The sequence below is a fragment of the Canis aureus genome, chromosome 23 (assembly GCF_053574225.1).
Source record: "Canis aureus isolate CA01 chromosome 23, VMU_Caureus_v.1.0, whole genome shotgun sequence".
NCBI lineage: Eukaryota > Metazoa > Chordata > Mammalia > Carnivora > Canidae > Canis > Canis aureus.
The window spans coordinates 31,199,600-31,215,680 of record NC_135633.1 but is presented as its reverse complement, the minus strand read 5'-3'; the positions used below and the strand labels follow the sequence as shown (position 1 = coordinate 31,215,680).

Here is a 16,081-nt window from a genome sequence, read left to right as displayed (position 1 = left end):
TAAAATGGCACATTTTTAGAGCTACTGTACCTTTTTCCCCCAGCCCCTCCAAAAAAAATTAAAATATGAGTATATTTTAATGAAAAGCATACTGGACTAAGGAGTTAACAGTGCCAGGTTTGAAATCCATCTTTCTTAGTAGTTAGCTATATGACCTTAATCAAATCCAATCACTAAGCCTCAGTTTCTCCTTCTGTAAAATCAGAGAGTTGGATTGGATGACTTCCATAGTACTAAAAAGCTTTAAGATTCTCTGATTTCAAGTAGCCTAAGTTTTTCCCCACTTGGATATATAAGAATAACTTATAAATTAGCAAACATATTTGATAATTTGAAGATGACAGATCATGGGCCTAAATAAAGTGAATCTAAGCAAACATTCAAAATACTATATGCTCCTGAGTCTAGGTCCCTTAGTAACTCCCTCAAAAGCAGGTGCCAAGTATTCAGCTAGGGAAATGGCTTTGCAAAGAAGAATATTCATTCATCCCATCCATTGTGATTAGGAAAAAGTGACTGCCAACATCACCAGATAATATCGTAATTTTTAAAAAATTATATCAGTATTACTTAGCAAATCATAAGAATTTAAGCATTAGTGGGCATTCAGTAAAGTATCACTATGAAGTCAACTTGGAAGGAATAATACTCAACCAAGGGATATCTAATGAATTTCCCTGTCTGGTACTAAGTAACCAGCCTGCATCAAACTAACAGAAAATAGTAATGAAGGGAATGGTAATTTTTCCTACAACTAGGACTAATGACTATCCTAGGAATTTATATTATAGTTGAAAGTATGCATGTCAGTTCATCTACAGTGTTCTCAGACTAACCATTTACTAGCCAAAGTCCATTTTTAGCCTTTGCTATCTGCAGCCCATTTGAATCTTTACACTCTCATGTCCGGAAGGCTCTCTTTCCTACCTGTGCCTCATTGTTTTTAGGGGCAAAATATTGTCTGTCAGCAGTAAGAGCAAAAGCTCAGAGAGATTGAAACCACAAACATGTTTCCTGTGGTTTGTGGAACATGCTTCTTCTCTTGATAATAATACGTAATGTTGCTCCATTGTTGGTAGCAGCCTGTCAGAAACTGAATAGGGAGGTGTTCAGTTTGTGTTTTTCATTAATACTTAAAAATACTAAGGTAGGAAGAGAAGGTGAAAGAAGAGACATTCAACTTTTTCCTCTCTGAAGTTAGCATAGAAAAGGTAATTTTTTTTTAAAAGGTAATGTATTAAAGGCCTTGTTCCTATCCAATCTGTTTGTTTTTCAATTCAAGGTTTGCATTTTATTTTCAGTACATTGAGTGGAATCAAAGAGTAAGAGTCAAAAAGGAGTGTCATAAGTAAAGAAAGACCAGGGCTTTTTGAGCTTGAATACCAACACAGACTATTTCTAGACAGCATGCCACCGCAGCTGTGTGATTTAAACAAAATAAAAACACACACAGTAGAGGAAGATGTGCATTCTGGCCTAGAAGATATGCCCAAAGTGGAATGGATTTTACTTAAGACTAAGGGAGTTAGCAATGACTGTAGTACAATTACTTGTAGCCTTCATTGTTATCTGTGTAGAAGAGTGAAAGGACAGCAGAACTAAAATCTTTCCACTTCTTTCAGGTCTTCCAAAGATGCGTAGGAACATAGAGGAGATTGTAGCTACAGAAGTGCTTAAATTTGATCAAACTTGGGAGTTAAGGGGACATTTTTTTTTTTAATTTTTATTTATTTGTGATAGTCACACAGAGAGAGAGAGAGAGAGGCAGAGACACAGGCAGAGGGAGAAGCAGGCTCCATGCACCGGGAGCCCAACGTGGGATTCGATCCCGGGTCTCCAGGATCGCGCCCTGGGCCAAAGGCAGGCGCCAAACCGCTGTGCCACTCAGGGATCCTAAGGGGACATTCTATAATCCAGCCTGTGAATTTTAACTTTCCCGAATGAAGGGCAGGATTGCTCAGCCCTAGCTCTTTAAGCGAGCCTCAGACTCCCATAAACCACAGATCTGCCAACCCATAAGGGCAAATTGTAATGATGAGCTCATGTTCTATCTAGGCCACTTGCCTGTTTCCAGCCTCTTTGCACTCTTAACCTCTCACCACCTGTCACTGGGCAAACACACAGCCATGTTTGTCTCATTAGTTCTTAGATTTGTGTGATTCTGTCCATGTTTCACATTTTGTGCACCTTTGTGTCATGGTTTGTACTCTCTTATGTCTGTATGTACTCTCTACCTCTACTTGAGCACCGGAAAGAGTAATAGTTTCTGTAGTAATTAGCTCAGCATTTATCAGGGGGAGACACAACATAGAAGAATCCTGTTGGAAATTTCAACTCTCACTAAAAGGTATGGAAATTTGAAGGAGCTGTGTCAGTAATCTTCAGGGAGTGCGGTGTTTTCTGTGTCATATCAGAGGAAGTGCAGCTCTCTGTTTATCAAATGTAAATGTCTTCATTTATAGTTGAGGAATAGTTTGCTATATTATAGCTGCTCAGAAAGTGTGCAGACTCCGTAGAGAGATTAGAGGGTATCATAGTAAAAGGAAAGCAGGAAGTATAACTGATAGAGTCGAAAAGAGATGCAACCTAAAGAACAAGAGAAGAGAAGAAGATGACATGGAGAAAGAAGGGAAAACAAAGCCTTCATGGGCCTTTCTTCAAAAGAGCTAAATCAGTCCTTGATAAAAAAGAAACAATATGCTTGGTTATAGAACATTTATGAGGCACCGTGAAGGAATGTCTTACTCAAAGGATCAATCTCTCTCAAAAGGAGAAGCAACTTTACTCTTTGTCAAGAAAATATCACATGAATTCGTGCACCTGAAAGTGTGAATTTTCAGGCCATCCAAAGAAAGGACATAAATGATGTGTGTATTCCTTCTGCTTGTCACAAAATTAAGAGTGATATATGGGACTTTATCTGGATGTCTTCTAAAATTTTTATTCAACTAAAATAGCTATTTTGTTCGGTTCTTTTCTATTTTGGTAAGTTCTTTACTTCTTTTCCTTTTCTAACCCCCTCTCCCAGAGTACAGAGGAAGAAATAGGAGAACTATTCTGACCTTAATTCTCTAATTAACAATGAGGATTTGGTTGGGAGAGTGGAAGTGAAAGATTCCATGTCAGTTTGGGAGAGGGGAGGCTACATAGTAAACTGTTGTACTCTACATAAATAGTGGCCACTACTCTCTCAGAGGAGATTATATTTTCCTGCCGCATCAACATCCGTTTAGTGACTCACATGTGACTTGTATTGGCCAAAGAATAGTTAGCAAGTGTGACCTATATCCATTACTCCTGGACAAATGTTTTTAGTACATACTTGTCTGTGTTCTTTTTTTTCCTGTCTGCCAAATCAGCAGTACCTCACAAAGTGGTTTTTTTTATCAGCCTCAAGCCAGGATGGACATGTAGCATAAGTTTTAAAAAGCCAATTCATTGTTGTAAAGCAGAAGTTGTCAGTCATGTACTACTTTGTGTCCTCTGCCTCCCCGTCCTGCCTCCTTACCTCCACTCCTATGCTGGAGACATTTAGCAGTATCTGATGACATTTTTGGTTGTCACAACTAGGGCATTGAAACTGACATCTGGTGGTAGAGGCCAGGTATACTGCTAAATATCCCACGATGCACAGGACAGACCCTCACAACAAAATTATTTGGCCAAAAATGTCACTAATGCTGAGATTGAGAAGCCTGTTATAAGCTTCTGGGATTGTTTATAACTGGGTTATTAGGATAATGTAACCTATCCTGACTAATACAGCAACTACCACAATTAATTTTATGATAACTAATGTAGAAATAACTGGGCTTAACCATCTTAATGTCTTGGTTATTAGGAAAACAGGTTTGAAAGAAATCCAGAAGAAAAAATGTAGATATCGTACTATAGCATAAGGTTTTAAAGGTGACTCAGATGGCTCAGTCGGTTGAGTATCCAACTCTTGATTTCAGTGCAGGTCATGATCTCCGAGTTTTAAGATGGAGCCCCAAATTGGACTCCATGCTGGGCATAGAGCCAGCTTAAGATTATCTCTCCCTCTCCTGCTCTCTCTCTCTCTCTCTCTCTCTCAAATAAAAAAAAAAAAAGATTTTGAAGGTTACTCAAAAGATTCAGAAGCTATCAGTTCCACAACTGTTACTGTGCAGTTGCAAATATTCCAGATAAATAAAAACTAAATAGGTCTAAAACCAGTATGGTTGTACATTGAATTCCCCAGGGAGCTCACATATTAAAATAAAGAAGGTTTGTAATCAAAGATAAATATGCATCTTTCATGGTCCTCTAAAAATAGCATTTAAAAAAACCTAAGTTCAAAATTAACATAATTGAGACCTACAGAAAATGCTAAGATCTCCAAAGGGCTTTGTGCTTGTTTTAGTTGTATTAGCAGCAAACCAAGCAAGAAATGTGTCTCTTATTGGATTCTTATGAACTTATACAGAAAGCAAAACAACACATTCCCTCGTGGCCCCAGCTGGATTACCTGTTTCCTGTTCTTCCATGATAGCTGATTCTCCAACATCTGTTTTTGAGGCAGTGAACTTTTATAAACTTTGCCTATACTTACAGTAGCAGAGGCAATTACTGCTCACCTTTGTGGCTTGGAATTGCCTCAACTTCCAAAGCTTAGAAATGATAGATTTTGGATATACCTGTCCCTTCTTAATAGAACTACACAAAGATGGAATGCTATACTTCAGGGATAGTGATTTTCAGTCATTAAATGTTTTCAAGCAAAGCTCAGAGAGCCACTTGGTGTCTATTCTTTTCTAATCCAGATGGCCTGTAATTCTAAATTTAAAACTTTGGATTAAGGTTAAGAACAGATTTTTGATCAGGTGTCTCTCAACTTCTAATATATGTTAGCCATATCTAAAAGCAAGATACTAAGAAATAAAGATGCCAGTCATTCAGGGGCTCAGTCAATTAAGGATCTGCCTTTGGCTCAGGTCATGATCTCTGGGTCCTGGGATCAAAGCTCTTGTTGGACTCCTTGCTCAGCGAGGAGTCTATTTATTTATTTCTCCTTCTCCCATTGCCCCTCCCTTCTGCTCATGTTCTCTCTTTCTCTTTCAAATAAGTGAATACAATATTAAAAAAAAAAACTCTCCCTTGAAACTTCTTTCTCTGAGAATAGAAAGGGTAACTGCAGGGTCCTGGTCGGAGTCCAACTCTATTAATTGTGTAGCCTCTGAGAATTTCCTCTCAAGGCTTTCTTGTCCACCTGTCCAAAGCTGTGTGTTTCATTCCCTGTCATCATATCTGAGTCACCAAATCTACATTCCGAATTATCTGCTTGGTCATTATAGTTTCCCCAAGTTCACAGAAGAATTACTAAGATGTGGTCAACAAGCAGTGTTAGTGTGACAAAATCTGTTTGCACATTTACTTCTCACCAGCTGAGTAAGTGGTAGGAAATTTAGTAAAAGAAGCTATTAGTGAATTTCTGTTTTCTCTCGCTGTAATTCACACCAAATCATATCTGATGTTTTCTCTTTTAATGATATAATGAAGATGAGGCATACAGTATTTGGGGTGCACTCTTGAATTATTACAGTTTTATTAATTTCAATTATTTATAAGAGATACCTCAGTCAAAAGTTCTGAAATCAAAACAGGGCAATTGCTTTATAGTAAATTGTAAAGTATAAATTGTATAGTAAAGTAAGGCTATAAGTAAGACAGTGTTTAAGAAAAGAGTTTATAATGTCATGTGACATTTAATTAAATGTGAGGGGCCCCTGGCTGGCTCAGTCAATAGAACATGCAACTCTTTTTTTTTTTTTTTTTTTTTTAGATTTATTTATTTTAGAGAGCGAGAGCATGCCCATACTAGCATGCCCTCGACTGGGGAGAGGGACAGAGGGAGAGACTCTCCAGCAGACCCTGGCCAATGGGAGAGCTGGAGGTGGGGCTTGGTCTCACAATCCATGAGGTCATGACCTGAGCCGAAATCTGGAGTCAGTTGCTTAACAAATTGAGCCACTCAAACACCCTAGAGTGTGCAACTCTTGATCTTGGGGTCGGGAGTTTGAGTCCCACATTAAGTGTAGAGCTTACTTTAAAATTTTTTTAATTGAAGATTAAAATATATTTTATGAATTTCTGATTTTTCATTTGTTGTAATATATATTTCTTAGTTTCATCTTCTTTTTTTAAATTTTTTTAAAAGATTTTATTTTTAGAGCACAAGCAGGGAGAAGGGAAGAAAGAGAGGAAGGGGGAAAGAATCCCAAACAGATTCCCCACACAGATCCTGGGCAGAGGGCCTCCATCTCATGACCCCCAGATCATGACCTGGGTAGAACCAAGTTGGACACTCAACCAGCCAATCCACCCAAGCACCTCAGTTTTGTGCCTTCTTAATAATGCTTGCTACCTGCCCCACAAAAAAGAACCACCAAGTCACAGAATAATACAGATAGCAAATAAACATAAAAGTTAAATATTACTAGTAACTGAAAAAATAGAAATTAAAATATAAAGCTACTATTTTCCTTTATTGAAAGTTTTTTGTATGTTTTCTTATTATAAAAGTGTAACACATCTTCATTGTAGAAAATAAGAAAATACCAGAGAACAGAAGAAATCATAGTGGCAGCATAATTAACATCTCATGTAGATGCCAATCTTTTTTAATTCATGTCTAAGATTTTTTATCCATGTTTAACAGTTGTCTCCTATTGACATGACTTGAATTTTTGTTATTTTAGGTAATGCTGCAATAAACACCCTGTGTGGTAATCTTTTTTGGTTTGGGGGTTGTTGGGGGTTTTTTTGTTTTTTATTTTAGAGAGCAACCAGTTCCTGGTTTTTTTGATTTTGATTTTAGAGAGCAACCAGTTCCTGGTTGGTAGAATTGCCAAGGCTGGGTCAAATCATGTGGCATTTTTAAGGGTTTTGATGATCTTTCCCCAAGTTACTGACCAGAAAGATTCTATCAGACATAAGAGAATACTGGCTTATGCAACTTCTAATCCATGTTGTCTGTGTTGTTTTCTTACTTTTATATTATGATAACTCCAAAATGCTATCTCATTGTTTCAGTTTTTACTTTTTTGATTAATAATCAGAACATTTTCTTTTTTTTTTTTTTAAAGTAGGCTCCATGCCCAGTGTGGAGCCCATTGTGGAGCTTGGACCCATTACCCTGAGATCAGGACCTGAGCTGAGATCAAGAATGGGACAGTCAACTGAGTCACCTAGGTGCCCCAATAATCAGGACATATTTTACATGTCCTACCAAAATACTATAAGTTAAAGAAAAATCTTCATTGCCAAATTATTTACAAGAAAACAAACAAAAGACACACACTAAAATGCTCAACAAGAGAAAAGCAGTTAGATAAAAACTGTTACTTTTAAACAATAAACTATGCAGGTATTAAAACATTCAGTATTGCGCCGCCTGGCTGGCTCAGTCAGTGGCATATGTGACTCTTGATCTCAGAGTTTTAAGTTCAAGTCCCATGTTGGGTAGAGAGATTTTTATTTTTTTAATTAAGTATGCAAAGTATACTAACATCAGAAAAAAATTTATAATACTAAGTAAAACATTAGAATGATACATTTTTATGTGTAATTTGATCTACTGTACTCCATAAACATGGAAGAAAAAAAAATCAGAAAGAAAATATGCCAAAATGCAATTGCTTCTGCATGGTGATAGATGACTTTTAATATCTTATAATTTTTAATACTTGCCACATTTTTTATAATTAACATACCACATTTGTGAAGAAAACACATTTCTGGGGGAACCTGGGTGTCTCAGTGGTTGAATGTTTGCCCTGGGCTCAGGTTGTGATCCCGGTGTCCTGGGATCGAGTCCTGCATCAGGCTCCACACAGGGAGCCTGCTTCTCCCTCTGCCTATGTCTCTGCCTCTCTCTCTGTGTCTCTCATGAATAAATAAATAAAATCTTTAAAAAAACATATTTCTGTTAAATATACTGCATATATGGTGCAAGAGAGGAAACTGTCCATCTGTAATTTGTGTATCATGTATTCTAAAAATAATACAAAATATTTTATTTTGAAACAGATAACATAAACAAGATTCTGGTAAGCAGTTAAATAGCCACTTGTTAAAATGTTAAAAGTTCCACTTCCTTGAGATGCTGACAATTGTTGGAATCCCCTGAAAATGTAAAATGTGAAATTGCTCATGACTTTTTTCCTTTTTAGGTTGCTGCTGTTGATCTTTTGGTTCCTGGAGTTGGAGAGCTCTTTGGAGGAAGCCTCAGAGAGGAACGGTACCATTTCTTAGAGCAGCGACTGGCCAGGTATTGATCAGACATAAACAAAATTCAAAAATTGAAGATGGGGCACTCGAAGGCAGTCTTGGCAGAGTCACAAAGAACAGCAAATGGGCCTCAGTGCCTAACTGACCTGAATCTCAGACTCTCTGTGGCCTTGAGCAAGTTGTCATGTGACTTCCCTGAGCTCCCCTTTCTTAAAGATTGGAACTGCTATGTGAAATAAGGCCACAGTGACATGTGCCCACTATTTGGTGCATATTTCTCCCTATGGAAATTGCTTTTTAAAAAGTTAATGGTAGAAGACAACCTTAAAGGGTTTCCTTCATTTTCCCCCTTCTTTCTGTTCTTTTTTATTTACTCTAAATTATGATTGGGAACATAAACTAAGACTCCTTTAGAGCCATAAAGAAAAGACAGACTCTGAACGAGAGAAAGGATAAAGATGGAGAAAGAAAGATACTAAAAATATCCACTAAACTAACATTTAGAATAAGCAGTTTTTCCTTCCTCAGGTTTTCTGCTATGTAAGGGTCTTGATTAAGCTATTTGAATAACTCATTTTAACTTGCTGCTTGAGACCTAGGAAACGAATCCATAAACACACAGAAAATGTTTTGGAGATGAGAAGTAGGGAATCGTGTTTCTAATTGAACTACCACTCCTATGTATGCACGGTCTGCCAACAAACCACAATGACTTCCTAAACTAACCAAGGTTATAAACCTCTGTTTTCCATGGTTTCCACTTTTGCTATGCCAGACTTTTAAAAAAAAAAAAGGTTTTTCCCATGTTGAAGGCTTAATCCCACTCTCCTACTCTCCAGATAATACTGGATTTCATAGAAACCTGGAAAAGCCTGAATATGATAGTTTGAAAATATCCTGTTAAAATAGCCATTTATAAGGCCTTCTTTTCCTAATGGAGAAATGCTAAAAGTTTATGCTTTTCCACAATCCCAACCTATAAATTTATTGGGTAACTTGGTTTTGTAATCCAATCATTTGAACTGCTCTATTTGATTAGGGTCCAGAAGAAGAAAGGAAATAAATATGTTCTGAGAAGCCTCTATTTAGTTAGATTACTAACTCCTTACTATTACTATACTGTTAAGAAAGTCCTGGGAAAATCATGAAAATGAAGTAAAGGTCAAACTCCTTAGATGGAAAGAATTTGAAGATCTCTGGGTTTTTTTGAAGCACAATAAAAATCACACATGGCAAGAAACCTCATTTGTTGAAAGATTAATTGGTTTGTTTTCTTTGCTTGCTTCCTTCCTTCAGGAAACCTTTCCTCATAACATTACATGTTTACCTAATATCTGATAATATCCAAATTTATCTTTCCTAATGAAATAGTTCTATGTGTTTCCCTGTCTCAGGGATCTATCTGTGACTTCGGTTCATGTTTTCTGTATAACTGATTTTTTCATAGTCCTTATCACTTCAGGTGCACTGTGATCCTAAATACTTTTAAAGGGCTGAAATTAATTTTTTATAACATTTATTTTTATTTTTAAGTAATCTGTACACCCAATGTGGGGCTGAAACTTACAACCCTGAGATCAAGAGTTGCACACTGTACCAACTGAGCCAGCTAGGTGTTAAAGGGCTGAAATTAATTTTAATGAGTATTAAGAGCTTAAAATTTTATTAACATTTTTCACATTGGCAAAACAAAAACCAATTTACAACCATATTTTGAAGGCAGAATCTATATTATTAATGCTATAGAATGAAATGTGTCTTTATGTCCCTTGTGTGTACCTCCCAGCAACCTTAAGTAACAGTGCTTTTCTTATGTCATAGAACAAGAAGCTCATCTGAAATGAACCTCTTCTTTTGGGCTCTGGACTATACTTTCTTTCTATAACATTTATTGTCTGTACCACTTACTTCATTATACCTAGGGCTATTGGTTAACTTACCTTTCTTAACCATACTGAATGGTCAGCCTCTCAATCATATTGTATGTTTTTTGAGAGCACAGGTTTTTGTGTGTACTTCTTTATTTTTTTTTTTTAATTTTGGGGGGGGGGGGCGCCTGGGTGGATCAGTGGTTGGATGTCTGCCATTGACTCAGGGCATGATCCTGAAGTCCCAGGATTGAGTCCCACATCAGACTCCCTACATGGAGCCTGCTTCTCCCTCTGCCTGTGTCTCTGCCTCTCTCTCTCACTCTCTCTCTCATGAATGAATGAATGAATGAATGAATGAATAAATAAATAAATAAATAAATAAATAAATAAATCTTTAAAGAAAATTGGGGGGGGGAAAGATTTATGTATTAGAGACAGCGAGTGCACACCTGAGCAGAGGGAAGGACAGAGAGAGAGGAAGAAGCAAACTCCCCACTGAGTGGGAAGCCCAACGTGGGGCTCGATCCAAGGACTCCAGGACCATGACCTGAGCTGAAGGCAGACGTTTAACCGACTTAACCACCCAGGCATTCCTGTGTCTACTTCTTTATAAAGAACACTGCACACAACCCAGGATAAATGTTTGGTGGTTGGTATCTTCGTCTTATTGCCATTGTTTGAAAGAATTTTGTTTCTTTCATCTTACAGATCAGGACTAACAGAAACCTACCAATGGTAAGAATGTGGCCCTTAATCATTCTTATTCTAGCTATTGGTCTGATTGTTATGTAGGTTTTATATGTATTCCCTAAGCACTGTGGAAGAGTATTAAGAATGAATAGGGGATCCCTGGGTGGTGCAGCGGTTTGGCGCCTGCCTTTGGCCCAGGGCGCGATCCTGGAGACCCGGGATCGAATCCCACGTCAGGCTCCCGGTGCATGGAGCCTGCTTCTCCCTCTGCCTGTGTCTCTGCCTCTCTCTCTCTCTCTCTGTGTGACTATCATAAATAAATAAAAAATTAAAAAAAAAATTAAAGTATAAGATCTTTAAAAAAAAAAAAGAATGAATAGGTAGGTTCTCAGAAGATTACTTATTCCCTTTTAGTGCTGGAAAAATAGTAATAATATAGGCTGCCTTTTATTTATTACTTATTGTGTGCCATATAACTGTGTTAAAATTTTAATGTATTTTTTAAAAGATTTACTGATTTATTTGAGAGAAAGAGAACGCAAACCAGGAGAGAGGCAGAGGGAGAGAGAGAATCCCAAGCAGCCTCCCCACTGAGCATGGAGCCGGATGAGGAGCTCAATCCCAGGACCCTGAGATCATGACCTGAGCCAAAATCAAGAGCCAGACCCTCAACCAAGTGAGCCATCCAGGCACCCCTGAATGTATATTTTCTTATGTAATTATTATAACACCTTGTGAGTTAGGTACTATTTTCATCTCTTTTTCATTACCCCTCCAGACCTAAGGCTGAGAGATATTAACTAACTTAAAACCACACAGAAGCATAGAGCTGAGGCTTTGTTCCTATCTTTTTAGCTTCAGTTTCTCTCTGTGTGAAACTGGGGTTTGAGCTAAGTGATCCCTAAAATCTATAGAAATCTAAGCTGCATAGGGAAGATCACTTGTCTGTATTCATACATTTACATCTCCAAAATTGTTCTGATTTTCTTTCTGCAGACCCTTTCTTCAAGTACTTTTCAATATATACAAATTATGTAATTATATTTTTATAGTAGCATTCCTTCATATTAATTATTAGTATTCTTAATTCGTTTGCTATCCTCAGAAGAAGGAAGAGTCAAATTACACACCCTACTTTTGGTAATGGAAGAGCTAGATTATAGAAATGCCAAAGCCTAAAATTACGTTCAGGTCATGACCCTTGAATGCCTTATTATATACCAGTAGTGACCTTAGGCATACTTAAATCTCTCCAAGTCTTGGTTTTCTTGGCTGTGAAATGGAATAATAGTATCTACTTAACAGGATTATTGTGAGGATAAAATGAAACAATGTAGGTTAAGTATCTACCTAGAATGGAACCTCAGTTTCTTTTCCTTTTCTTTCTTTTGTTCTCAGCCTTATTAGGTAGATGAACCTAACCAAGCAAGCTTATGCATTTGCCTGTTTTTGTGTGTCTACAAGATAATCTTCATAGTGGGGAAAAACTAGCTAGATCACAAATTCTAATTGTTGGTTAAATAAGTTTGGGTCTTTTTAGTCTTTATTAACCATTCCAATACTATTCTTGTCCCAGCTAAAGTTTTCAAACTTTTAAAATTTCTTTTTTTTTTTTTTTTAATTTTTTTTTTAAGGTATTTATTTATTTATTTGTGATAGTCACAGAGATAGAGAGAGGCAGAGACACAGGCAGAGGGAGAAGCAGGCTCCATGCACCGGGAGCCCGACGTGGGATTCGATCCCGGGTCTCCAGAATCGCGCCCTGGGCCAAAGGCAGGCGCCAAACCGCTGCGCCATCCAGGGATCCCCAAACTTTTAAAATTTCTAAATAAAAATATCTAGTATTTGAATCTGCTTCCCTTTATCTGGTAATCATATAATATTTTAAAGGTGGAAGGGATTTAGAAATCTTCAAGTTTGTAGTCTCTACTAGTGTTCCATTCCACTGTGAGTAGCCACCCCAAGTGTCAGATAATTTACTCACTTTCTATTTCTACATGCCAAATGTAAGTCACATTTATAACTAGTTCCACAAATTTCATACCATCTCTTCTACAGTCTGGCTACCCTAGAATCAATTTAACAACAATCAAAAATAAAAAATCCAACAAATGCGTATTTGTTCAAAAACTTGTTTTTTATAAGTGGACTTGTCTATATATCAAAGCAAAGGCAAGAAAAATGCTATAGACTGAATCCATCTGCTGAATTCATTTTCCAGACATGTATGCCCGTGTATACATTGACGTATGAGAAATTTAGAGATAGCTAAAGCTATTGCTGGACTTCTAGCAGCCAGCCCAGATCCTGCAGATATTTATGGCAGGTGGTTTGATAGGCCTTTCATCTCATTTTCTCAGTAAATGAAAGTATATCCTGTCCTCATGCCTTATAAACTTAAAGTTAATTCAGCTACAAAATATTTCATTTACTCAAGATTGTGCTTCTTCCATTATTCCTGATAGTTCTTAATAATCTGAAGTTTTATACTAGATATCCTATTTATTGATCCCTCACTTAATTGTAATTCACCTTGTTGCAATTCATCTTTTAGAAAGATAAGTATTTAATCTTAACTGTCTAAAATACTGATACATGTGGTCATTATTATTAATAGTGGGGAAATAAGTGATAGTCTTTTTTTAATATTTATTTATTTATTTATTTATTTATTTATTTATTTATTTATTTATTTAAGAGAGTGAGAGAGAACATGAGGGAGAACAGAGAAAGAGAAGCAGACTCCTTATTGAGCATAAAGACCCCAGCGCAGGGCTTGATCCCAGAACCCCCATATCATGACCCTAGACAAAGACAGACGCTTAGCCCACTGAGCCACCAAGGCAACCTGTGATAGTTTTTATTCTTGAAAAGCCATATGAGTACTAGCTATGGCACTTAAGTTTTATTCTAGAACTGATTTTACAAATTATTCAAGAAGCTATAACTGGGACGCCTGGGTGGCTCAGTGGTTGAGAATCTGCCTTCGGCTCAAGGCGTGATCCTGGAATCAGGATTGAGTCCCCCATTGGGTTCCCTGCAGGGAACCTGCTTCTCCCTCTGCCTATCTCTCTGCCTCTGTCTCTCTGTGTCTCTCATGAATAAATAAATAAATCTTTAAAAAAAGAAAAAAGAAGAAGCCATAACTTGCTTTTAATCAATATTGTATAACTAAAGAATTCCCCCACCAAATGACATAGTAAAAATACTTACAAAGTCTTCCTCCTCTTCCTTTAGTGAAATAAATTTATTACAGGCTGGTGTGTTGAATTCTGAATTCAAATCATGACTGCACCATTTTCTAGCCATGGGATCTCATATGGGAATTGAATGAGTATAAACAAAGCTTCAGAGCCTATCTAGCTTTCCAGAAAAATGACTCTGGACTTATTCTACTAGGTTTGAAGCACAGAACTGGAAATTTCACTCTAGCATTCAAGAGTATATTTTTATGCCTTCAAACAATAAATCGTCATAGAGTTAGTAAAGTATCTACTCTAGAGCAGACCCTGGAGATAAAAGGTTGAATAGGACACAGTTCCTGCCCTTTATAGAGCTTATAGTCTAATCAAGTAGGGGCATCTTTTTATGATTTATCAGGCAAAACCCTTCACTCTCCTATGTGTATTAAACAACATGATTTTAGTAAGAAAAAAGCATTAACATATTAAGACATAGAAGTAGAATGCATTTTCAAGAAAATTAACATTTTTTGTAACTTTGTGAGGCAGGTTTTCTGTATGTAAGTCCATAAATGACTTAAAAAGGATCAAGTAAAAAAAAAAAGGATCAAGTGACCAAAGCCCATTAATGCATGACAGAATTTGTTGCTGTTTGAGTAAACCTTCAACAGATCATTTTAACTTTTCTGTGTCATTCACCTGTCCTTGGAAGGAAAAGATTTGTTTACCACAATGATGTGAATAATAACAAATGGTTGCAGAATACTTTTGAAACAAAATCCTGTCACGACGTCTGATTCAGCACAGCATCTATAGTTGAGGATTCTCTGTTTTTCAAAATCAGGTACCTGGACCTCCGTCGATTTGGATCTGTTCCCCATGGAGGTTTTGGGATGGGATTTGAACGCTATCTGCAGTGCATCTTGGGAATTGACAATATCAAAGATGTTATCCCTTTTCCAAGATTTACTCATTCATGTATTTTATAGCCGGAAGACTGGTTAAGGAAAATTACCCCGTGCCAGACATACTGCATGTGAATATGCATACAGGAGAATGCATGTTTGAATTTTAGAAATGCAGAAGCTTTCAGTATGTAATTGTCATGCCATAAGATAGAGCATATGAAAAATAGAACTGATCATAATTTTCCTAGAAAGTTGAGAGCATTTCATGGGAAGATGAACTCCCTCAAGAAGAGGTACTTATAGCAGGTAGCATCTCAAATCTATTATGTGAAGTAAGAAGAAATGAAGAGACTGAACCATAGTCTGAAAGGTCCTTTCAAACTCTCTCAAGACATGATGAGATGGTATTTTAATTTGTCTTTAATCATTAGATCACTGCCCTCTGTGACCTTTGAGAAACACTTGTAGCTAAAAAGAATGTTTTTTGGATCATTTGCCACGTGCCATTTAACCTATGATAAATGCCCATCTTGTTTTCATCAACTTACTAGACATCACAGAAAAAAATATTCCTTTCGGGGTCCTTAAGTTACTATTCTGAATTGAAATCTTCTTTCATCAGACTGGGTGAAAACAGTCACATTTAATAACTGTTGATCTTTAATTATAAAAATGAATGAGATGTATTAATTATCTAAACTAACGACCGTTATAATTTGTTTATAATAGATGTTTATAACTTCCCTGATAATAAAATAGATTTAATAAATAAATAAATAAATAAATAAATAAATAAATAAATAAAATAGATTTTTGATACCTGTGAAAGAAAAATACAGTTAAATTTTTAAATTCCACTTGGCCTTTTCCCAATGAAATTTGGAAGAAAAGTATTTTCATTGCAAGATGATGATACAAATATAGCTAAACCTAAAGGATGGGTAATTTGGGATTCAATAAGTAACATTGTCAGGACGCCTGGGTGGCTCAGCAGTTTAGCGCCTGCCTTCAGCCCAGGGTGTGATCCTGGAGTCCTGGGATCAAGTCCCATATTGGGCTCCCTGCGTGGAGCCTGCTTCTCCCTCTGCCTATGTCTTTGTCTCTTTCTCTGTGTATCACATGAATAAATAAATAAAATCTTTTTTAAAAAAAGTAACATTGTTACTTTTATTATTAGTTA

At 36.8% G+C, this 16,081-nt stretch overlaps 1 protein-coding gene and 1 long non-coding RNA gene across 12 annotated transcripts in view; one reads left to right on the top strand and one right to left on the bottom strand.

Annotated features, from left to right (window-relative positions):
- LOC144294967 (uncharacterized) overlaps positions 1-16,081 on the bottom strand; it is a 53,615-nt gene that overhangs the window by 20,306 nt on the left and 17,228 nt on the right. The gene's annotated exons all lie outside the window — the stretch shown is intronic.
- Positions 1-16,081, top strand: part of NARS2 (asparaginyl-tRNA synthetase 2, mitochondrial) — a 135,718-nt gene that overhangs the window by 105,256 nt on the left and 14,381 nt on the right. For 6 of the 10 annotated variants that reach the window (XM_077867216.1, XM_077867211.1, XM_077867215.1 and 3 more), the window contains exons 12-13: positions 8,193-8,290; positions 10,830-10,856. In XM_077867216.1, the coding sequence (XP_077723342.1) occupies positions 8,193-8,290; positions 10,830-10,856 (125 nt within the window). Of the gene's footprint in view, positions 1-8,192; positions 8,291-10,829; positions 10,857-11,319; positions 11,855-12,445; positions 12,662-14,837; positions 16,058-16,081 lie in introns of those variants that run through there. The other 4 variants (XM_077867209.1, XM_077867214.1, XM_077867217.1 and 1 more) reach the window with 4 other exon arrangements.